A 25819-nucleotide genomic window follows, 5' to 3' on the forward strand; every position below is an offset into this window, starting at 1 on the left:
TTAGCAAAGTTTTACTTTTGAAAAGCTGTTTTTTAAGAGTACATTCCTATTTCTGCATTATTGTGACTCTGTGTGTAAGATTACACATGTGTCCTCTTTTAAGTTATTCAAGCGTTTCCTTGTTAGCTGCTCGGAAGACAGTATAGGGACAGTGGTAAGGATTTTGACGAAAAAGCTAAAGAAACAGAGGTCGGAGGGCATGGTGCTGTATGAAGACAATACTACTAGGACTAGGATTAACGAAACAGTGTGTAAGATTCGATGGTGATAACTTTTTTCATATATCTTTTGGAATAAAGAAAATTTCGTGACTGGCCCATTGCTCTCCTCCTTAGCTAAACCAGAGACAGAATTGCAGAGTTGGTTTTCGAGCAGGGACATGCCCCCTTTTTCCTCCGATCCTATACTCTTTTTGCTACCTCGAAACTTAACACTGAAAATTTTGCGAAGTTAAATGAAATTTACTGTCATAGTGTTAAGCAGTATCTTGTTTACTAAGCAGACTATCGACTCAAGTATTGTGAGACCTTTTGACTTTCGACTAAAAATGCTGCCTGTTTCAAAGTCATTTTAGCCTTCAGAAAATATGTTTGATACTGATGCAGATTCATTCTATACATGATAACATTTAAGTCCAACAAAAGAGTGAGAATTTACGATGAAAAATGTTTATATCGACTGAAAAGTTAAATTTCTTGCATCCACATTGAATGTTTACATGCATCAAAATGCTAGATTGAAACTTTTCTTTAACAAGTTATTCACCATATTCATTTCTGGTACTTGATACAATTCTGTATTCATTAAAGTGCAAAAAAGCTTCTATCACTAAGAAACCTTTGGGACAAAAGTTACTCTCTGTTGCAGCGACATGTCCATTGTCTGCAGACTTCTACTAGAGGTCATATATATTGCAGAGAAAAGAATTGGAAACAAGTTAATTGGCATTTAATTGTTGCTTCTCGTTGTTTGTTACTGCTAAAATGCTCCTTTACAAAATCATTCCGAAAGAAATGAAAAACAACTGAAAATGTCTGTGGTTAGCAGTTAATTGAAATTTATATAAACGACGGGTCTCGAGTTGACCTGCAGCCTCGTTTTGAGTAGAGCACCTTCCCAAGACTTACACGGATTTCCTTCTTTTCCAATCATTAAGCAAACTTGCTCGATATTTCGTATCAAGCGGGGTACATTCTTTTACAGTCAATATTTCAGGCTCGCTTAAGCGAAACATCTTGTTCAGCTCGATTACGAGAATTTTGCGAACTGTTACGTCCTTGTTTCGAGGGACTGGGTTGTTCGGAATCCGGCGTCCAACAACAACAGCAGTGTTCACAATTAAATGAGTTGCAGGGTTATAAGACGATATTTTCCCCAGCAATTTTCGTCTGTAATTATTTGAGACACAGCACTTTAGCACCTCAGTTTTCCCTGAATATGTCGGCTGGAACTTTATTCCGTCTACTCTGCAATTTAAAAATTCATCTAACCGCTCCACCGAGGAGAATATAATAAAAAGGCAGCCGCGTCCTTTGGAAGCGAAGCCATCCCAAGCCCGTTTCGAAAGGTAATGTGTGACGTCAGTTTCTTGAAGAGTCTTTGATAACCGAGTCAGTTTTGCATCGATGCTGCCATAAAAGCATACTTGCATATGCTCCACTGAGTCTTCATTTTGGCATTTCGCCGAACAGTAATGCGTGAAACAAAAACTGCATGATTTAAACGCTACCTGAACTCGACCAAGCAAAAAGTCCGTTTTTCCACATCCTCTTTTTTGACACATGAAAGTCCGTTTCTGTTTCATTCTTGGAGGCTTCGGTGGGTAAAATGAACAGGTGCTGTAACGTCGCGGTTTGTCATCGCGCGGCGTGGCGAAAACCGCATCGTCCGCTGATTCGGAGTCACCATTTTGATACTCTGTTACCGTACTGGATGTCTCTGAGATGTACATCCGGTTGAATCCACGGTGACACGGACTTTCAGTGAAACTCCCAGCATCGGCGTGTACGAAAACATTGTTATTGTCGTTGAAACCAAGCAATCTTTCCACAACAGCTGAGCTTTTTACAATAGGGATCGGCTCCGAAATGTTGCGCTTTCGTTTCTCTTGCAAACTAAGTCTCCTAGAATCTCTTGCGCTGTTTGATTTTTGCCGCAGCCGTGGAAAACAGCCTTTATAACCAAAATATGTGAACATTTTCAGCACTGCAAATCTTTCAAGTCGCTATCAAGCAAATTGGCTACTTCCAGTCAAACGAGAGCTAGCTTTGTTTTTACGCACCAAGAAATACTTTCTTCACAACTTCACTACCTTGCTTTAAAGTTTCTTCGAAGTAACTAATAAAAATCTGGTTAGCCTTTCAAAATCCACTTCGCCCGTCGAATTAACCGGAAAATGTCTGTTTACGTCTGCGAACATTGTCTGCGAGTGGATGAATCACAAACAGCAGTTTACATCAAGTTTGCACAGTTATCGTGTAATGCAATCCGTCTAAGTTTCCAGGAATAACATGATTCCATCTTGGTTTGCGGTTGCTTGCAGCTCTGTATCTATTTTAGAAAGAAATTTCACATCACAATCGTTGTTGTGGTTTTCCTTCAAAGAAGTGTTTAGGACATCAACTTGCTACGACAGTGGTTTTGCTGAAGTCAAAACTTTTCCTAGGCTCTCCCACCGGCTTTGCAACATCAATACTTGTTTCTAATTCTGAAAGCGATTGACTTGGTTTCAACCACAGAATCAAACCACTGCAGCAAACCAGTAAAACGTTCTTTTTAGTCGCAAATTATAATTTGACCTGACTGCTGTAGACTTGTAATCCAACGCAAAGAATTTCATAACAATATTGTAGCTGTTAGGCCTGTACGACTGCTAACTATGGGATTGCAAAGCAGCTGTCCCCGAGCCGAACAACACAAGAATTTGCATGCAAATGAACTCTAACAAGCTTGAACAATGGACAGGTGAATCAGTGACTAACATCAAGTTTCTATGAATCGTTTCTCCATCCAGGATTAGGACTTATATGGTCAGGTAAGATAACTTTGACGATGACAAACACGATGACGAATGCAAAACCAAACCTTTTGTTTCGAGACAGATAGTTACAATATGTTAAACCAAAAAATACTATGATGCCTCGACATTCAAACTTGATAAACTGTCTCCAGAAATATTGGTGAAGTTTTTTTTGTGCAGGTTACAGTGTGATATGTCCACAATCAATTTTAGTAGCAATTTTGTGAGTAGCAGGAGTAGCCATTGACAGCGTGTAAATAAGAACTTCGCCCTTTCATCCCAAATAAGAAAAAGCATGGTGTGCGATAAGGTCGGTGCATGGCTTTTCTTCAGCGAAAGGCAGACTAGAGTTGCATGTCATTTTTTACTTTTATATATTAACCAGTTTCAACTTTATTTGTACATTAATTAGTCAGTTGTAACAAAAACTATGAGCGAGTTTAAGACATCATATTTGTGTACCACAAGCCTCTTGTCTAGACCCTCTTGTTATTGGCCTAAACAACCAAATCCGTGGCAGAATTTAACATTTCGAGAGGTTTGGCAAAAGTACAGTGAATTTACTTCGTTTTTTGACTGGGTGAACTTTTCTCTTGTTTTCTTTTTGCGTTAAATATTTCGAGTCCTATCGAATATAATATTCCAATTTATATAATATTCCAAAATATAGTATTTTTTCTAAGATATAGTCGCAATGTACTTTGTTTACCTGAATCTAGAAAATGAAACTAACTTTCTTAACCGGCATGTAAGTAAAAAAAACAGAAAAGAATATTATCTATAGGCCTAACCAGATAACTTTTTATGATACGATATGCCTTTCAGAATATCAACTTCGTTGTTGGTTGTTGGAAAAACTTCTGACACAGAAAATTTGGATTTTCTATAAGATATTTTATTTTATTCCATAAAATGACGACGAGAATCAATACTTGGTCTCGTCGTCGTTTCACTTTTATCCTGCCTATTACCTTTCATCTAATTGCTCATTGAGAGATTCACGGAAAACGATTCGCGGGCAGCCTATCATGCGTTTGTTCCTTCCTACAAAATACTGCGGAAAGACTGCCAAAATCAACTAGAATATCTTGAAGGCCTGTAGAAGACTACGGTTCTTGGGGGTAAATTCGATACGATATATTCAATATACGTTTCCATGCATAAGACACCCGTGCTATCATTCATATACACATGAACTCTGCAGTGGCTCGATGTGTACTTTAAATCCCTTGGGAATCTATTGCCATAGTTCTAAGACATGTAAGTTTATACCCCATGGTCAATTAATGGAACTTTTTCTGAGATCTCCTCGGTGAAATTTTTATCAATATGACCCAAGGTACGTGTCTCAAAGGGGGCTGCACTTAGTAACAACAGTTTGAATATACACTATGGCTGCAGTAATTGTTTATTGGCATCAATCAGTCGAAACAAGTGAAAACTTGCCAGCTGACAAAACATTGTGCTCAGTTCTTGATACTTATTCGTTAGGACCAAAGAAAGACAAAAAAGATTTGCTTCAGCAATGAAAAAATATTGAGTATTTAATGAGAATTTTTCAGCTGTGGGCTGTTACCTTTTCAAACATTCTTTACTCAATATTGGCATTAAAATTATCCGCAATTTCATTTCATGGCTTGTTCATTATTATAATGACATCAGCTCATTTTTATCGATTTCCCCTCGAAGTGAAGCTTAGAGAAAACAAGCTTTGAATTAGAAAATTTGTTATCTTCATCATGTATTTTGAACTTATAAAAATGAACATAATACTAAATTTATTACTTCTACAGCAATAATTCATTCTAAAATGTACCTCTTCGTGGGAACACTGAATCTACAGTTAAAACAATTAATTCAAACAATTTTACTCTCTTATTATTCAGCTGCATCTAAATATACATTAAATTGTGGATCTTTATTCAAATTATATTTACATTGATATTTCGACCTATTTGCTCACTTTGAGCTAAAAAGAAACAAAAATGACACAGAAACGTCAAAAGTCGCCCAATTTTGATTGAATATACAGGGTTTACATCGACTGCGACATCCCATGGCAACCCCAAAGATTAGACCGTTCGTGCAACAGCAGCAACTTATACTATTTGTAAAGTCACTATCCGTTTCTCTCAGGGAAATGGTAGCTCTAATTATTCACAGAGGGAGTACAAGAAATATTTAAAGCCTAAAAGTCATTTTTCTTTTAACAAAAGTATACAATGGGGCAAAACTTGAACCAAGCTTATTCCAGGTTCAGCCGAAAGCCTCGAGGTGGTGGACTATTAATCACTTTCTCTTATATTTATCTTTGGAAACAAAAGTTTTTGTATGTGAATTTTCTGCATCATAATTTCGAATTGACCAGTTATTACCACGGTTTGATAGTTAAACTTTTCTTAAAAATTACTTTTGACTACTTCATTCTTAAAACCAGACTTGAGAAAATACATTTCCAATTTATCTCTACAAAGTCAGGATTGTTCTCTACCAAGATCGCGTTTTCAACTCATTCCTCTACTTATCTTCACCTTTAGAACAAGGTCAAACAACCAGCACGGACTATGCTCTAATCTTCAGAATTTGGATGCGGCGAAGAACGTTTTGACTTGTGGCAACCCAGAGGTGGCACCATTTACGAAGCAATTTCCATCTCGGTACTCTTGCAGTTGATTTAGCTAGAATCACGTTGCCGATGGTCACGTTTCGCTTTCTCTCTCTAAAGTTGTTTCTATACTGATTTTCACATGACCGTTTGCTTCAGTGACACCACGCCCCTCTGGTCTTGCATATTCTCCATTAGCTTGTCTGTGGCCATATAATACAGAGAAGAGTCCACCATTTGAAACGTCACTCTGTAAGAATGACATTTATACATTAATCAAGGTGTAAGGTTGACTGATGTGTATATGAAAAAGAACGGTTTACCGCGGTATCTTCGAGACCAACTAGGCAGACCTGTACGCGCTATTGTGCGTGGAACAGGATGGTTATTATTAATTGCTATTCCTAGTTTCACGCTTCATGAGACCATCAGGCATTTTTAGGTGATGTGGAAACTAGGCAACAGTCTAATGCTGCATGGAAGCACAGGGCTGCTTTTATGAACGGTCCTTTCCCACACACCAAAGCATGACTGATATGTTTATATAATGAATATAGAATATATATAAGTTACAATTAAATGGTTAGAAAGTTCGGCTAAGTTTGCAGTTTGTCTAAGCTTGGAATTAACGTGGTGTTATACTAGAAGAGGCGCTAATTCATTGATAACAACATTCTATTATAGGCATTGAGATAACTTATTGCTGTGACGTCACAAGGAAAGACTAGGTCCATTTCCCCTGGATAGCCTAGAAACTAGCATAAATATTAATCAGCAACAAAGGGAAGCAAGTTGATTCAACGTTTATAGTGAAAGCAGCAAACATTACGCACCTGCATATATAAGTGCCTGTGTTTAACTCTGTGAATGATGTAAATCATAAACCCAAGAACCAGCGCTCCGAATATCCCAAAGATAACAGCCACAGCTAGCAATGCACCATCCAGCGTCTTAGACTTCTCATTTTGCACGGGCTTTTTGTTATCTCTAAAGAAAAAACAATTGAATCAGATCTGATAACTTAAGACTTTCAAACGTATTCATAACATTCAGAAATATATTTATCTTTCACGTTTCTTTATTTCAGCATCAAAGTTATATCTCACTAAAGGGTTCTAATGTTAATTTAGCTTTTATTTTTGTTAATTTAACTCTCTATGTTCGCAGTCACATTCATTCTATTGTTGAATATTATCGTGGTTAATTCATGCAAAAGTGTGAGGTCAAATTGGCTCCTTGACAATGACTGTTTGCAATTTGAAACAGATAAGCCCAATCATTTTAAATGAGCCGCACATCTCCCCCTTGTGTGGAAATGTGTGGAAGGGTACAAACTGAAAATTTTAACTTACAACGGTTGGTTCGACGGGGGTGTATCCACGGTACCACCAGGCCAGACGATGTTCCTGAAAGAATAGAATGTATCTCCGTCAATAGGCAAAGGTTTTATAAACTAAAATTTTCACTCCATGAAAACAAACTGGTGTACCAGTGATAAGGTGTTGAGAATTCACCTCCGGGTAAGGAATAAGAAAATAGCCACTTGTGTCTTTTAGATGCCTGATAAATTGAGAATTTGCAACAAAGAAGCTAGCAATGAATTGTTAGGCAATTAAAACAAACCTTGTGAAGTGAAGCTTATTTGAGTGAAAGGAGCCGACTGTCACCCAGGATTCTCCCTGAAAGAAAGTTTTAACCTTCATCAACAGACACCTCAACTAGCATCTTTTACCAAATGAATTTAGCTTCTCATCTCAGAATTCAGGAATAATTTATTTGATTTCTCTAGTAAAATTAGGCTATAATAGTGAATTTCTTTTTGCACCGTAACAGTTTTAGCTGCATTGCTATTGACCAAATAAAGATTGCGCTTTCTAGAAATGTTTTGGGAATGTTTCATTTATCAATAATACACCTCTATATGCATTTATGGAAATGCACAATAAAATATTTCGAGACAGCATCTTTTGGGACATCCATAAAGCATACACATCAAAAATTCTGATTACAAAACCTCCAAGGTTTTCCTTGCTACAGGGTCATACGGGATATCTCTTGTCTACAAGTAGAAAAGAACTAGGCAAAAAGCTCCTGATCTTGATAGATCTTGATTGCCCATTTGGGCTTGTTATAAAAATTTTTGAGGTTTTACTCTCATGCTTTGACCTTTCCATCGCTCAGTACGCGGCCACCATGTCAAACATTTGAGGGGGGCGGGGGGGGGGGGGGGGGGGGGGCAAGCCTATTGTTTTGAAAAGATGACATCATACCTTCCCATTGTTTTGAATAAAAGACCATTGTCCTCCAAAATACCGCCCCTCGCCTCCCCCAGGTGTCCGCCACTGCCTGATAGTTGTTCCATTTTATTTGCAAGTGAAATAATTTTTGTCTTGCAAAAGGTTTCAAAGGATACTTACGTTCAAATTAACCAGATCGTAATTTCCTGGTGCATCCTGGTTCGCATCGAAAAATGACACAGTGCCAGTTGTGCTTTCAAAACCAGAGTTTTTATCTTTCATCCTTTGAAGTTCTCTTGCCATCAGATTTCTTGCATCTTTACGTTTAGTTTTCTGCGGGAACGAACGGTTACATTGATAGTACAGTAGATAGAATTCAACATGACGAATATGTATGTGAAAATTCAATTATATATGTCAATAAAAAATGCATTTCGTAATGATGACGACTGGATGAAAAATTGTCTTACCACTGTGATTATTTTCTTTGAATGCAATCGATGAAGTGCTGTCGCAGGGGCAAGTAAGGCATCTAAAACTTGTGCCAGGTACGGTATCTATAGAAAAGTGAAGCTAATTGACTGATATGAATCTATCATTTCGAAATAAAAAGCATGAAATATAAGTGCATCTCTCTCTTGAAGATGCAGATTAAACTTGTGTCACTTAACCGCTTTTAAACGATAAAGAGAGCAAATTGCCTAAAAAATTTATATACAAATATATATATATCGAACAAGAGTAAGACTTAGGTACCAGTAAAAATATATTCGAGATGACTGCCGAATAGATTCGACCGTAGGTCGTAATCAAGGCAAACTCATTTATATATATATAGCTCTAAGCACGAAAAATTTCTACAGAATATGAATAGATACATCTATACACTCTCATTAGAATATTCTTGTCAATTGGATGTATTCTAATTGAAGGAAAGTCACCCGGCTAAAAAGATAACACCAATCTTTGCTTTGTCATGTGCGAATTCTATAAAGCGAAAAATCAATGCGCCAGGCAACTACGGATCCAAAATTATTCCTTTTTTACTGGAAGGTGTCCGCATATTGTTTCTTTGAGGATTGTTCGTTTAGGTCAGAATTGTTTGTCAATCATTTGGAGGTACCCGTTTCAAAAGGTACCGGTTTTCAAAGGTGTCCGTACTATACTGTCCCATAAATTTCGACTGTATTGCAGCAATCAGTCATAGAGCAAGAACAACTGATATATTGAAATGGCACCAAAATACCTTAGTTTGCTTGCTGGAGAACTTCCATTGCTTTATGACGTCTGAATACAAAGAGCCACGCCCAATCTTAGGCCTGAAACCAACCATTCCTTGCATCGCGTGCTGTAAATGCTGCGATCGGGTAAACGTTGACGAAACTGCACCATCAGAGCCAAGCCATGTCCAACCCTTTCCAGTCATTCCCTAAAACATCAAATCAGAGTTATTTTTTTGAAAACTGAAATAATGTATAGGAAAATGTATGAATTGTAGTTACATTATATGCATAAAAGCAGTCCCAAATGTCATCATAGATCATCGTTACAAACATTTGATGTCGTGATTACGGGACATTGTTCGTAAAAGCTTAGATTCCTGTAATTTCCATAGTGAGCCCCCTTCATAACGGACCTCACCCTACAAGTAGAAGAATTACCGTAAGCTGGATGATTTCTCGATAAGAGTTCCTTTAGCCAGATATTGTATTAAACTGTATTAAAGTTATCGTTGTTCTGTCTCAAGCATGGAGAAGGCTCTATAAATATACTATCAATATATATATAATAACAATGAGTGTAAGTAAATTATACCAGGAATAGAAAATAGATTAGATGAATAACGCCGTTTCAGGCATAGCCCGTTATCAAGAAGAAGGCTCCTCCGCAATTCAAGCCGTCTCAGGCTATAAGCAGGCTAAGCAGAAAGGTAGTCAAGGTAAATTGTTGAATCACTAAAAGGTCACCTGTTCAAAGGCTTCTTGAAAAACCCTTTCGGCATCTGACGGCTTGGTGATAATCAGGTTGACACCAGTCCCAGAGCTTTTGAGCTACGAAATGATAAAACGCCGGTTTACTGCCTCTTGCAAATCCCATTGCAAAAATGTAAAATGATGAAGCAGGAATTGCCATTCGGCATAACTTTTTCAAAAGCAATTTTATCTAATCTGCTCGCAGAAATAAAAAATTTCTGCATTATTTCAAATCTGTATATATATAATATTGATAAAAGTTTGTCTGCTTTTCATATCTCTAAGGCTAAAAGAAAGCAATTAAAGAATGGTTGAAAGTATTTCGATTGCAGACGCCTCATGATAACTTGAGTAGTCGCGAGTATCATCATCTTTAATGCACATCAAGAGTTTGATCAATACTTGTAAGATTCTTACCCCAAGAACGTGCTTTGTGATTCTTTCTGCTCTTCCCGGAAGAAAATCCTCAACAGCAGTCACAGATACGTCATTGTCTCTCATCTTCTCCGTGAAACCGTTAAGCAAGCCAGTTCCGTATAAGCTTTTCTCAGAAATAACTCCCAGCTTCTCCCACATAAGACTCTCTACTAGCGCATTCAATGCATTCACCTGCTCTGTGTCAGACGGGCACGTTCTAAATAGATAAGGATACGTCATCTTGTTGGACAATATGGACGCCGTTGCACCGTACGATATCACCGGAATGCCTCTGCGCTCTGCTTTGTGGTAGATTGCCGCTGTGCAGGAGGATCGAAATTCACCTATGATTAGGTCTATGTCATGTGGTAGTCCCTGCAAACAAAAATGTTTCTTAAACCTTACGTAGTAGCATACGCTAACTTGAAATGTTAACTGGATTTAAGATGAAGAGAAGATTGAAAACGAGACTAGCTAGAATCTCGCCGTTGCTAAGCTTGTTGTTTTCACATTTGACGTTTTGTAATAAAACTTTTCGAATAATCTTGAATATTTACCTGGGCAACAGCTGAACAACTTTTATCATCTTCCCCTCCATCGAATGATTCTAATTTGAATCCAACTGAAATCGTTTGGTTCTTGTTTATCCAATCAACTGCAGTCTGAAGCGCATTTTCCTATCAGAAAAACGAGAACAAATAATTCCTTGATAAAGAAAAAATAAACTATTTGCTTGCTTCACAAATGTTGTTAAACTAAAATTTGGCAATTTCAAGTGTGTGAGAAATGAACAGCCTGTATTCAGTAGCGGCGCCATGAGGGGACACTCCCCCCCCCTCCCTCCCCCCAGTTCTCGGCAACATCAATTTCGTATTTCGTCTAAATCCGATGGGAAAATGTTGGGGGAGGGGTAATATTTTGGCAACGTATTTTTTTTATGCCATCCTTTGTTTTTCAAACTGCCTTTACATAGCCAACAGTTAGTTATGGGCGTCCCTTTCAGACAAAATTGGCTTTCCTTCTTTGTAAAAGGTCGTTTTCTAGTTCTAAAAGAGCGTGGCCTAAATTATTTGTTCTGCCCCCCCCCCCACCAGAGCGTAGTGGCTGGCGCCGCCATTGCCTGTATACCATTAACTGTTGTATTTGGTTTTCCATTCACATAATTTTAATTCACTGTGATTCTACTTTTTTGTTGTTGGAAAACAACTGGCAAAGTTACTGAAACCTTTTGCTTCGTGTCTTCAAACATTTCTTACTTACCCAGATAAACCCAAGCTCTGAAAGTGGTCCAAGTTTGGCGTGTTTTGGGAAAAATGCAGCTATTTTGTATATATGCTTTCCTGAGCCAACAACAGGTACAGTTGTGCCTCCCGGAAAAATTGGATCTTGCGTGAACAATATGCGATCAATATGGCCAGAGTAACCTCCAATCGCTTTCCATTTAGATTCCTAGAACCAATGAAACTCGTGAATATGCTACAAAATATGCTAGCTTTAAAAAGAAAGAAATTAAATTTTGAATCTCGAAAAAACAAATTTTTGGGAGTGATAACATGAAGTGAGCCCAGAAGGAATTAAAAAGAAATTTCAGCCCATACCACTAAGTTGAGAACGTCGACAACAGGAGGTCCATCTTGGTTTTCATCAAAATACATGGATTTGGTTGCACTTGCACTTGGAAACCCTGTCGCAAGGTCTTTGAAAGTCTTCAGTTTTTGATAAAGCTTTAATCGAATGATCTTCTGTCTGGTGTGGTATGTTATGGCCTTCCTGGTTATCAGGTCTGATAGGGAGAGTGCAATTCCGTTCATTGCATCGTAGACTTGAGCGGCGTAAGGTAATGCTGATGGATTCTAAAAAAGATTACACCGTCCGTTACTGCAGGAATCGCATAGATATAAGCGGATTTCATTTGAGAAAGATATGAGTCAAGCATGGCTGTGTGTATCTGCAGAAAGGAAGGGAGCTTTCATAATCTATCTTCATAAGGCATCTGCTTTCACATTAAGTCTTGAAGTCGGAGCTAAGGCGTTGAGCACCCGTCTTCTGTGATACTTTGATAAAAAATACTTAACTGGCATGTCTTTTTTTTAACATGTGAAACAATAGTTCAGTTGCACCTAAGCTCGTACCTCTTGGCCAGTTCCTATCGAAAAAACATCTTATTGCAGAATTTACTTACAACCATTTCGTGCACTATTCCGGGATATTTTCTTGAATCTTTTTCCAGCCATTTTGAAAGAAAATTCAAGTACACACTGCCCTCCCCCGAAGCAGGACCGGTCCCTATGAAGCCATCCATTGCTTTTGCAAGCTCAGCATTGTCAGTTACCAACTTCGACGTCATCCCGCTTGTCACTAGCCACACCCATCCCTTCCCAGTCATCTTTGCTGTCACAATTTGTTGCAAAAGTGGAAGTGATTCAGGAACGAGGCTCGAGATGAGGTTTACCTGAGAACCATATTGTTGCACCTTGGGAAAAGATTGAAAAGAATGGTTACGAGGACGGCTGTTGTGGCGTTTCGAAAATGGTTATTGATTTCACATTGTTAAGTAGCACATCAAAAGCTTGAAGGTAAAATTTGTTGAGAAAATGCTTTCACAACTTCGAGCATCTCTTACCTTGTTAATGGCAGTTTGCAAAGTTTTTGCATCAGCTTTGAAAGGAATTTTCACAGAAACATCCACATCCAAGCTAGCATTCTTGAGAAACTTTTCAACTTTCTTTGAAGTTTCTAGTGAGGATATTTCTTCTGAGGCTATTGTTCCAATCTAAAATATTGTAAGCAATGTCATATGAAATGGGATTATTATAACGAGATGGTTCTCAAGTTCTACAAAGTTCTGAAGGCCTTAAAAGGATTCAGCTGTGTTAAGAAGTACGACAGTGGAAGTACAAAAACGATCACAGAAAGAAAGTCACCAGTAGCACAAGTTAAGCTTCTCGTAAAATGTAAGACACAAATAAAGTTTCTAAGCGACGAAAATACGAAGAAGTAAAAACTTCTGCATCACTTAGCAATCGTCCATATTCTGGCTTATAAATAAAAATGTTTGTAATACGAAAAACCTATCATTTACCCCATTAAATCCATATTTGGTAAAAATCTTCATCAGTGCTTTTGCCTCGTGGAAGTCTGATGCCACTGTTCTGAAGAAATAAGGGTACTTCTTCTTGTCAGAAAGGACGGAAGCCATCGAAGCATAGGAAATGACTGGTGTGTTGCTTGATGCTGCAATTAAAGGTATGGATTAGCAGAGTTTCTAAAATTGCCAAAAGCTCGTTAATGGGATGCAAATGCTATCATTGAATAGAAATATTTGCAGAAGCTCTTTATTAACTTTGTGATGAATCATAATTGACGCTGTACTCTTGACAAGGGCGGGTAAAGGACAGTATAGTTCGTTACACCATACATGCACTGAATCAGATGTCAATTTTAGTCCAAATCCCGCTAAACAACTTAAGCAGCCCTGCTCATTTATAGGCTTAGTTGTATCTGATAGCGTACCTAACACTTCTGAAACAACCATTGAGCAAGATGACCGAAATGCACCAACAACAGCAACAACGTTGTATGCCAACAGATTTTCTGCGGCTGTTTTGCAGGACTGCAACCCATCAAGCCCTTCATCCATGACCTTCAGATCGATTTCAACCTGTTGTTTCCTGTCCGTGTTAATAATATCCACAGTGACTTTGGCTGCCGAAACCAGTTCCTGACCATGCTTAGCCAGGGGTCCAAGCCCAGCATGCAATGGGGCAATAAATCCAACTCTAAAGAGTGGTTTCCCTGGCGTCCCTCTCTCTGTAGGTGTTTTGCGTGTTCTTCCTGGCCACAAGATTCTACCGCTTGGGATGTTCAATCCCACTGATGTTTCATTCCACGATCCGACGTTGACCAGTGACTTATCCTAATTAAAAACAGATTCACAAACGTAAGAGATAAAGGACGAAACTGTATAACCTGCTTGTCCTTGAAAAGCACGCCAGCTTAACATGAAACTTGATACAAAAAACGATGCAATTTCTTGAACTTGCTTTGGAAGATGTTTCAATGCCACCAGTGTCAAAGTGGAGATGAAGTACAAACGTTGCTAACTTTAAACCGAAATAGATTGGCTCAAAGATATTACTCACAACAAAATTGACAACGTCAAGTGAAGCTGGGACATCAAATGTATTTCCTTCCACATCAAAGAAAATCTTTCCACCTGAGGAAAAAAATTCAAAGATGATAATCGCTAATACATTATTTAACGAGTTCTTCAGTATCAATTCCATTATCCATATTAAGCTTGATTGATTGAGCACTTAGCGTGTTTATGCTGTCTGAGAACTAAATGCAAAAAAACCAGATTTAGTTATTGTTGATACTCGATGGTGACATCAAGGGTACAGACACCCCATATTGAGGGTGAAATGAAGGATACAAACTGATAAAGCATGCTTGGTAACCATTTAATCAAGTGGCTGCAACATCAATGCATCAAATTGAAATCCTCACAAACTTAAACATAAATAATCGTGGAAAGAAGAGAATAAGAAAATTTTCTAAAAGTTTTCATCTAAAATTGTCAAGGAGTGGCATTTATAGGGATTATACCAATAGTCAAAGAATGAACATTTGATCACATGACAAAAGCTACCTGCAATGCTGTGAATGCCACTTGACCAATCTTTGAAGGACTTCAACTCTTCCAGTACTGCCAACCTTGTGTCAGAGCTGGACGTATTCTTTGATAAGGACATTGAAAGTGATTAATTTTACAAGGAACCGAAATTATATTGCAATCCTTCTTTATGTTATCTAGCATTCTAGCATTTCAAATAATTTCAATCTTTCTATTTTCATCCGTTATAACAGAAGTACAGGGGAATCCAAAGAAAAGCAGATTTTTTAAAAGGTGATGTTTTTTAAAATGTATTGTCCAGATAACAATTTATAAACAGAACTTATAGGTAATAACAAAAGTTGATGAATTCAGATAGACAGGAAAGGAATTCAGTTAAAGCTGCAAAAAGGAAACGCACCTTAGATAATGTTCCTTTTCTTACAAGGCTGTCCAAAGCTTTGTAGTAAAACCAAACAGCGTCAAACACTTGAGCGTCGTAAGGGCTTATTCCCGGTAACTACAAAGTAAAACAAGTAATTTCGTTGATAACAAAACTGGAAAAGCCAGTAAATTCTATATATCACCATTAATTGGTAATATGGAAAATTTTTAATATATTAAACATTGAAATATCTCAAACTTTCCGAATAAAAATTCAAAAAGGACATACATCAAGTCGATATCCTTGTTCTAGGACGTGGCACCGAAGGGGATGGGGTGGCACCCAGTTTGTCGCAAGTTGGTCAGAGAATATTCAGATAGTCCCTAAAATCGTTAGCTTCTAGGCAAAATCACTATCGATTGGGGAAATAAAAAATCTGAAATTTTTCTCTATCGATGTCTTCGTCAGTAACGTTTACTATTGATGAACCCGAGGGGCAATTCACTCTTGCAAATGGCGTACGATATTTTCAGATTTTCAGAGATTTTTAGATAAAACAATAAGTTTTTCGCAAAAAGTGTACGAGATTTTCTTGGAGTGATTTGCCCCTCGGATGAACCTCCACCTCTCTAGTCTGGAGGGTCAAGGTATGCAACTGATATTGTCAGCACCAAACACAGGTCAAAAAATCAATCATAACAGCATCATTGAAGAAAGTCTTGCGAGACTGATTATGTACCTTCAGTTTCCAAAGGACGCCAGGAAAGGCTTCTGTTGACTTTCCAAACCAGCTCATTATTAAAGTAAGTAAGCTTTCTCCGGTTGGAGCTAAAACATAACAAAAACAAAAATTGGAAAAAGTGCCTAGCTATAATCATTCGAATAGTCATGCTGATGCGTTTATCAGCGTTAACTCTACTTTAAAAATCAATCAGCAATAAAATTTTTAGCATCTCCTCCTTAGATATCAATAAAAAAGACGTTTTGAAAGAATGCGAAGTCTGGATGTGCTCAAATATTTTCTCTAAAATTTAGAGTTGATATAGACTCACTTTTAGGCGATACGGCAATCATGCCATCTGCAGCCTTGCTCGTTTCGGTATCAGCATGCAGCAACGAGGCTGCAATACCATCACTGCCAATCCAAACCCATCCTTCACCAGTCATTTTCTGCCAATGCAACAAAAAACGATGATTGGTAACTCAAACTTTTGTTTACTTATTTAAGAAAATATTGTTTACAAATTAAGGCATTGATAAACCATACTTGTTTGGTCATAAACAACGTACTAACCTTTAACTTAGCTCTCTTTATGACTCTCAAGGCATCGTCTCCAATTGCAAGCAATATGTTAATTCTGGTTTCTGCACTTTTCAACTGAAAGAAAAACATCCATGAGAACGTTTACATATGGTCAAAAACCTGGAAAAAACGGCAAGTGTCAATCCATTTTTACGGAGTAACTTGTTTAAGCTGGGAACGCAGAGAGGCAATTTAATACCCTCTTGTAATACACACAAAATCGTGTACACTCTGCCACAGTCCTTCTAATTGTAATCTTCACAGAATCAATTTTAAAATACATTAGTGTCGTACGCACAGTACTTACAGTCAGTCAGGCCTTTTTAAAAGAGTTTCACCTTTAGGCCAACTGACAACTGTGTTTATTCCCGTTTAAGGTAATGTGTGACTACTAACAGATATCAATCAACATGGTTGTTTGCAGACTAAATTAAACAACTGAATGAGCTACGTTTATTCTAGTAACAAACATTTTCAGTTTCTAAAAATCATAAAAAGCGAAAATTTTCAGATTCAAAAAGGAATTACCTTCTGAAGCCTGTCATCAATGACTCTATCTGAATCACCTGGTTTGAACGTGATTGATTCAGCAAGCATGATTCCATAATCGTGCAATCGTGATCTGATCTCGTCAGTCAAAATCTCACCCTGCGCGTCATTCATGCCAAAAAGACCAACCTTAGAAATATGACACGAATAATAAGAAAAAGATGACACACGTTTTTGTATTATGATAGGCAAGTTGGGCCAAAAAGTCATACTCTTAAAAGGTGATAAAAATACTAAGCTAGTATTAGTCATTAAAAGTGTATAATCCACAAAACATAAAAAGAATAAACCATTTATGAAAAACATTCTCAATACCTTTCTCCATCTGAAATTTTTGACTATATCCGCAAGGGCCTGGGCTTGACTTTCGTCACTAAATGAAGTTCTAAACAAAGTCGGATACTGAAATTTGTCAGTGAGTTTTCTAAGCGTTGACTTGTAGGAGATCTGTGATAACTTTGCTCCTGAAAATGCAGAAGATGGTATATGAAGTTATTTTTTGATAAAAAACGGAGATTTGTGAGTCAGAGAAAAAGACAGGATTTGGTTAAAAGCAACAGTCATACGAAGGATTCTATAGACAAATTGGAAATCCTTTGTAAGAATCATTGCGCTTTGCCTGATTGTAGAAAAAAATGTTAGTAGAATACATTAAAATCGTGTGAAAGTTTTTATCACGATGAATTAACTTCAGAGAATGTTCCCACCTGAAATTTTGATTTGCTTTTGCATGATCTTCGAACAAGCTGACGTCATTGCACCGACGATGCCAACAATTCGCGAGTTATTTATCAACCTTTTGCTGGCCTTACTGCAGTCATTTTCGTCGAGTATGAGTTCTAGGAAAAAAGAATAAAACGCTTTGAACATTCGTTTAAACCTTGCAAAGACTTTTCATAAAGAGAGAAATAAAGCCAGAAAACATTGCAAACAACAAAGGATGGCAATAAAGGCCAACGAAAACAAATGAAACTTCAGAGGAACACCCAAACCAGGGCACGTTTTCATTGTTTCCTTGGGACACTTTCACTTTTCTGGACTCTGCTATAGCACTGTCACCGAATGAATGTAACAAAGCGGAAATGCTTGATTATAGTAGAAGAAATGTCGGAATCAGGGTTAAAGTAGCATCCTGCCATGTAGTTGCAAAATCAGAAACATTTCGTCTCTTCATAGTCCATATATAACCTGTTTATCCCGTTTGCTATTTAGGTCATATATAAACAAAGAAAACAACTAAATGTTTAGGAAAAAAGATGAAACAGCAGTAAATGCAAGAAGATAACGTACAAAATGGGAATTTTTGATAAAAAATTAACCAAACCTTTGAAATTTTCTGATAATCTAACAGGGCTCTTTTTTGCTACAGCATCTTTGTTTACTTCCTCCACAGCCAGCTTGTAAACAGATACCTTAAAGTGAAAGAAGAGTATGAGAGCGTAAAACTAAATGAGAAGAAATGATTCTTCTTTAATGGAGAAACAAACGTCTTTCTTGGAAATATCATTTGACAATTTTTTTTTTTGAGGCAAAACTCGTAATAACATTTTACCGATGGGTCAGATAAAACCGAATGTAGGCCTATCACTTAAGAATATCAATATTTTCAAATACTCATAATTTGCCACTAGAAAAAGAAGAACTTGAAGAACTACGGCAGATAAAATCTGTGGACAGCAGTGTCCTTTATCTTACTTCCACTGATACTGTTATTCTACATAATTCCATACAGACATATTGAAATATAGTTTTATTAGATTTAAAATCATTCTACCGTAGGAAACGTTATGGTTTTCACAGATCTACGATCAAAGACTATTTGAAAGGCGTGAATATAGTTCAACTTAGCCTACAACCTATAACTTTCCTACAACCTAACAACTTTCACTAATAACAATATTTGTTTAAGCATAACAACCAAAAGCATTTTCTGACTAGCATCTTAGAGATCTCTTTTCAAACGTCACGGAATATTGATAAAAATTTATTCTTACGATAGCATGCTGCCGATGAACCCTTTAATTATCTACCCTAAACATACTTCAATGAACAAAGAGAGTCTGGTATCCAGAGTGCTCTATACACATCTCTACAGAAAAATTTCCTTTTGAAAACCAGCACTGAACTGCCCTTCAACATCAATAATAAGTTTCAAAAACTCAATTTGCACGTGAACATTATTCAAGGGAATGAAAAAGCCGTCTTTAAAATTGTAATATATATCATGATTGTTACATTGGTTTAGTTTCCAACAAAGAAAACGAGCAGTGCAAACAAGGCTAACCATTTCCTTTCCTAGGCTGGAGAGCGTGGCGTCCGATGAATTCCAAAGTGATACAAATCCAACATCAAAGGTCAAGGTGCTTTTGCTTGTATTTACTGCAAGAAGACAATGTTTACTTATTTTAGTGATGTTCATCAATTACCAAGAAACAGCACGCGGTCAGGTAAGTAATCATTGACAAACATTTTGACAACAATTTCCTTGAGACCAGCTACAAAATAAATGACACTATTATACCGAGCAGCTTTTAAGATAAATTAATGTATCCAAACTTGAGCTACAGTCTGAAGGTTTTAATCGATGCTCCAATATATTTTGGGTTCTATCAGGAGAGCTTTGCACGAAAATAAGGCACTTCAGATGGGCCTAGGCCTAATTTGATGTATTTAAGTAAAGAAGCCCCTACTGAACTAGATATTAACAACAAATGCCTTTGGTTTCCCTATGTTTCTGTACGTTCTAGCCTTTTACCGTAAAAGCTCTATTAAGCCCCCGGGGGGGAGGGGCTTATTTATTGTTTTTAGTCCTAGAGGGGGGCTTATTAAAAATTTGAAGCAAAAAAAGTTTGAGAATACCCTTTGCAATTTTTTGTTATGAAAATGTCATAGAAACTTTCTCAAAAAACTTTGCTAGCAGCTTTGAAAGTTTAATCAATCAATAATAAGGTCATCATCTTCATCAACATCACCAGGATCATTTGATAACCACCCCTTGGACATCTTAAAAACAAACGTCGACTGACTACTGAGTCGCCCAAGATAGTCTTTATATAGGCCGTATTTAATGCACATGATCTTATCATCAAGAGACCCACTAAATGTGCATGATTTCTATGTTTGACATCAAAGGCTAAAGAGGGGGGGGCTTAATAGAGAGGGGGGCTAATTCAAAGTTGTTGCTTGATAAGGGGGTACTTAATAGAGAGGGGCTTAATAGAGAGGGGAGCTTAATAGACCTTTTACGGTATTTCTATAGAGAAGGCAAATTCTGAGTTGTCTCTTCCTCGCACAAGATCACGTCACTTGTACCCAGGACCACAACAGCCCACTTTTCCAATTTAATCTTGGTTTTGCTTCTCTACTTTTTTAGCTCATTTTATCTCCACCAAAGTAATATAAGCAATTTAGAATGTTAGAATGGAAAAAATAAATTTAAGTAGGTCTTGTTTCAGAGACAGGCCATAATCATCCATCATATCATTAAAGAAATAGAAAACGATATAAAGAGTCTTTAAAAAGAATGACATATGACATTTCTGAACGATTAAGCTATCAGGTGAAATGCCAAAGTGTTATATATTTTACAAAACGTAAAATGGATTGAACGAAGCGAACAATGGTTCTGATGCAAACAATGAACAAACGAGTTCTAGCTTGTTTGATAGCTTCTCGTGAAAAGGGTGACAAATCAAAGAGGAAAAAACCACATTTGAAAAAAGCAAACACGCTAATTTTACACACAATACTTTTACCGAAATTTACCGAGCCTCGCTCGGTCGGTTATTTTCCTGCACTATCTATTAGTTACCGAAATATTATTTGACAAAAGCAAAATGTTGCAAATTCAGTTCTTTTGAACCATTTGCGAAATAGCCTCAGCACTACATGTAGCAAATTCGCACAGAAGTAGTTGTCAGTGACAGAAAAATCGAACAGCTACATTCCAGAACATTTTATCAGAAAAATTGCGTTTAAATGATCCTTTTAATTGAACCGTTGGAATATTTAGTTTACTTTTTCATACCAGGTGGCTCGACTTGCTTGGCAATTTTATAAAACTATCATATTAGGTAGCTCTGAATTTGGGCGTTATAAGGCTACGTCTAGTTTTGAATCTGACGTTGTGTTGTTTTGTCAATCCTAAATAATTTTAAGAGCTGAGGATTTTGTTATTTCTAGAAAATAGCATTAAAATCTAAAATACTCTCGCATACTAATACAATTCTAACAGATAAACAGGCTGGTAGGGTTCATATTTCAAGGAAACAATTCAAAGATGGCCAAGATAGGAAGGCACAATATGTCTCATAAAAAGGTGGTGCACTTGGGCACATGCCCCTAGCTCTCCTGGTTCTGAAGTCCCGGCAAAGTCCTCAAAATATTTCTTCGGGTCAGCAATGTTGTCCCCTTTTTACTCCCATCAATGGTTCCCTTTCTACTCTCATTGCTCGTTTCGCTCCCTTGAGTTTCTTCCTGGCTGCTTGCTTGGAGGGATTTTCTTACGAATAGCTATATCACACTGGCTTCTGATTTATCAAGTGAAGGAATGAACTTCATTGCTGAAGAGCACTATAGTACACACTTATTGAAAATCGCTGGAGGCATTTGCAATCTGCTGACAGAAGAATGCCTGTACCAGCTTCCTGAATTTGTCATCCTTTCGGCCCTATTGCTTTGACCTGGAATAATATCGCTTTCACAGGATGTTGAAAACCTGTGCTGAGACCCACCAGTAGTTGCTGAATAATTTTGAGCCCTGAAGAGGCACAAGCATGCAAAATCTAAATGAATTTAATACTGATTTTTATTCAGATCTTTTATAAAATGCTACTTCTAAAGCATTGATGAACGTTTTCAACGAGCCTTGGCAACTTTTTTGATTCTAGGAACCAAACAGGTGGAGCATGCTTTTCGTCAGGGCCTATTTTAGTGTACAGTATTACAAACTGTGTGCAGTATTGATTTCGAAAATGTGCAGTATTGAATTATTGGATTTGTGAAAATGTCTATTTGCGGCCACCCCAGATTCCTGCTTTGTTCACAAAATGCGAATTTTCCTCGTCAGTTCGATATAGAGGTCATGTATTGTAAATCTCGTTTGACCATCGGAAAGACTCTCTTATCAAAACCTAAAACAAAACGAAATGTCCAGAACCAAAAACAAAATATCTACTTGTAAATGTCTGCATTGCTGTAAATTTCGTAATTTGATCTTGTCGAAGACAAAACATTCAGTAACAATTTATCAGTTGACCTGGGCATCTAGCAGAAGCTCACTTAACTTAACAAAAAGAAAGATAAAGAGCCTAAAAAAACTTTTTTGTTTTACTGTCCAGACAAAACATGAGATAGTGACTCTGATTACAAGAGATAAATGACTATGTTTTTCTATTCAAGTTTTGTAGCTATTGCTTGTTTTGTTGCTGTTTTGAGATCTTATCGTTGATTGTGTATATTATCGTCTATCTGTTTGTGATTTCTGCGTCATGGCCTATACACGTGTTCAAAATTTGGGGTATTTCCTCGCTACGCTTGCAAGGCTCAGACACCTGGGGTTTGCAAGGGTTTGCACTGATTGCAACAGAAAAATTTCTTATAAAAAATAGAATTATAAATATGAAGCATTAAAAATTTCTCAAAATAGGCCCTGCTATTCGTTTCAGAAAACCTTTGCAAATTACTGTTCACATATAAGACATCTCTTGTTAAATTCACTTATATACAGCTACATATAGAAGCATTTTGGGCAGCTGTCTTGAACAAACCGGTTTTTAAGTTGTGATACAATGCATTTAAGCGATCCATAATGACATATGGCTTTCTAAAGTAACACATTGACCTTCCTCGTAGAAATAAATTTTGTAATGCCCAACCCAGCTCCTTAAGAGGTTCTAACAACTGTGGCTATATGTTTGTTTTCAAGTAAATGATGAATTGATGACAAAGCGAAAGAATACTTTGGTGTGCATGAATACCAAAGTGGTGATCAAGTGGCACTTAGTCCAAGTCGGGTCTGATTGCTGCATTGAGTCAGTTTGACATACGAATTAGTTAGATTGTATTACAACCATTGCAGAGAGTTCTCGACATAAGAAACGTGTCTGGATTTTCAGCTAGTCGTAGAGCTCCTTTTAAAGTTTTTAGGCCAAAATGTTGCCCAGTCATGGGAATAACATGCCCCTGATTTTGACTCACTGTTTACAAACTCTTATGACTGTAGCGAGTCTTATTTGCAATTCTGATGATGAGAATGGACCTATATATAGCCACACCCTCTATCACTGGCCTAAGCAACATTTTAGGGATGAATATTCAACTTTTAATTAAGATTTGGTCTTCCCTGCAGCCTAGGCCCTTTCCATCCTGCAGCCTAGGCCTATTATCCTGGAAAAGGAATGCTAAGCGAACAGAACACCAAGAAACTCTCTAGGATGATATTTCATCAAAAATAATAGAAAATCGCTTGATGGATATGAAGGTAAATCGATTTTGCTATGATTTGAAACGGAAGAAAAATGTTCTACCCCCGCAAAAATCGAAATAGCATGAAAGCAGCCACTCCCTTCGGAAAACGTCGTGCTTTGCTACGAATGAGTCATTTAAATAGCATTTTGGCAGGAATAAATCGGTAGCATTTCTTTATTTCTAATTGATCATTTACCAATATGAGAGTTTGCAAAGAGATGACCGAAAAATGAAAAAAATGTTACCGTGGAACCTTATCTGTTACCTTGTCCACACATCAAAATGTAAAAAACATTTTTTTAACAAATTTATACATTCATATATCCATAAATTTGTTAATTGATCGGAACATATGGTATACACTCTTTTTTATAAGAACAATGATATAAGAACATGAGACTCCAAATTGATCAAAAGTTAAGAAAAAATTAAGAAAAAGCTGAGGCTGAGCTTTTGCAAAATACAATTTGATACAACATTTTTTCTCAAAATCGAGGATTTTTGGCGATGGGTGGGTGCTTTTTCGATGAATATTCAAATTTGTCAGCAAATTAAGGCTGTTTTACTCACTTCCTTACACCTCCTTAGAGCGAAAAGGCTAGCACTCGCACTGCTTACACCCTCTTAATTTAAGAACAAATTAAGAACAATGCAGCCTCAGATTTTCGACAAAATTAAGAACAGTCAGCCTGAACTTAAATTTACTGGTTCTTATAAACCGAAGAATGTACAGTATCAACAAGAGACTGATTAAAACGTAAGGTTCTGAAAATTTAAGATAAAATCTTGGGTTTTCCAGAGTCTAGAGCACCACTCTGATTGAGATTTCTCACAAAGATGCTTTGTTTTTTAAAAATCAAACATTCATATCACTGTCGAACTATTAAATGAACTTTGTTGAGTTATTGATCGAATAAAGAGAGGATTGCTAAACAGTAAATTTGTCGAAACATTCTCAAGCTCACATTAGAAAGAAAGGCCAAAATGGCGGATTGAAGTCTGACATGTGCCTTTCGGGAAATAAGTTTGAGCGCTGTCGCGTGAGTTGGGTGAAGGAATTCTTTTGGCTAATCTGTGGCTCGAGATGGTGTTAGTATCAGTTTCTTCCTTGGCTATCATAAGTGATTCACTAATGCCAAGCTGTGTTTGTCTCATCCATCAGCGTCAACAAAAGTAAACGAGGAAAAGCGCAGACAATGCTCGCCAAACAATAAACGACAGCAAATAATCAATCATGCCCATTGCTAGATTCCTTCTCAAAAACGTGTGAAAAAGCAATTGTAAAGACTCGTTGTTTAACTAAAGTCTACCATAACACTTCGAATTCAACTACTTTAATCACATTCTTAAAAATGCCTTTTATTAAACCGATTAACACAAGAGCAAGGAAGTTCGGGGAAACGCTTTCGACTTTCCTAGCTTTAGTTATTCTGCCTCTCCGTATTCAAAATGATTAGCATCAAAGTGCCACGAATACCTTATTCTTGGTATCAAGAAAATCTAGTAGATTGAAGCACTTGAATCTTTAAGTGTGTGTTGAAATGGACCTACAAAGTCGAGGTTCACCTATCAACAACACCTTGATATTGGGAAAGAAAATGCTATTTGTATGTGGCACATAGACAGCCAGTTGGAGGGACAACTTTTGCAAACACAATAGAGAAACAAACCCTTAAAATCAGATAGACCTTGTAGCCAAGTTAGAGATACTTTTCATCTCCGAAGATTTGTTGTGATTAAAACCCGCTTTCATTATTCAACTCCCAACTCCAGAACACTGCATTAGTAAATCAGCTCTAGATTTAAGACCTTAAATTTTATATGACTTTGTGGCTTCGACTCGACGTGACTTTCCAGATAACTGCACGATAAAGTTGTAAATTATCTCACATTTAATCTTCACACTGCAGGAGTGTCACTTAAAAAAACAATTCCATACTCACCGATTATAGAATTTGAAATGACTGCTAACCACAGGACAGAGATTGTCCTTGTTGCCATTTTAGTTTAATTTCTCGCAGAACTTAGATTTACAACTTTGTGATACCTCTTCAGAATGATCAACAATGTGCTATGTTATGATGCATTCCATTGGCTTATACCTGACAAGTGCGAATGCCATTTAATGGGTGTATGTACCTGAATTTAGAATGCATTTCATATGGGCATTAACCACGGGTTGTTGTCGTTCGCACTTTCCACATTCGACGCGGGGCTCTTTGTCTTCTACCGCGAACATCAAACTTTG

At 37.2% G+C, this 25819-nt stretch overlaps 1 protein-coding gene across 1 annotated transcript; it reads right to left on the minus strand.

Annotated features, from left to right (window-relative positions):
* Window positions 1-51: 51 nt before the first annotated feature.
* Window positions 52-25785, minus strand: LOC135693734 (uncharacterized). Its single transcript, XM_089111224.1, has 30 exons — window positions 25515-25785; window positions 19388-19482; window positions 18428-18515; window positions 17811-17942; window positions 17419-17567; window positions 17083-17232; window positions 16546-16629; window positions 16304-16421; window positions 15991-16079; window positions 15288-15386; window positions 14903-14990; window positions 14394-14467; window positions 13765-14167; window positions 13334-13485; window positions 12875-13024; window positions 12434-12724; window positions 11850-12104; window positions 11512-11700; window positions 10809-10928; window positions 10252-10626; window positions 9829-9912; window positions 9108-9290; window positions 8332-8418; window positions 8042-8194; window positions 7248-7303; window positions 6977-7030; window positions 6458-6611; window positions 5723-5874; window positions 2469-2550; window positions 52-2224 (listed from the first exon to the last, which is right to left on the minus strand). The coding sequence occupies exons 1-30, from the start codon at window positions 25570-25572 to the stop codon at window positions 1124-1126; spliced, it is 5265 nt and encodes a 1754-aa protein (XP_088967350.1). The 5' UTR covers window positions 25573-25785; the 3' UTR covers window positions 52-1123.
* Window positions 25786-25819: the final 34 nt, after the last annotated feature.

Source organism: Rhopilema esculentum, chromosome 11 (assembly GCF_057945365.1).
Source record: "Rhopilema esculentum isolate cy_ngs chromosome 11, ASM5794536v1, whole genome shotgun sequence".
Taxonomy (NCBI): Eukaryota; Metazoa; Cnidaria; class Scyphozoa; order Rhizostomeae; family Rhizostomatidae; genus Rhopilema; species Rhopilema esculentum.

Coding starts and splice junctions, on each gene's coding strand:
- LOC135693734 (XM_089111224.1), bottom strand. CDS start 25,572: ATGGCAACAAGGACAATCTCTGTCCTGTGGTTAGCAGTCATTTCAAAT. Junction 11,701..11,849: donor TCGACGTTCTCAACTTAGTG/GTATGGGCTGAA, acceptor CATTGGTTCTAG/GAATCTAAATGGAAAGCGAT. Junction 7,304..8,041: donor ACGATCTGGTTAATTTGAAC/GTAAGTATCCTT, acceptor ACTTTCTTTCAG/GGAGAATCCTGGGTGACAGT.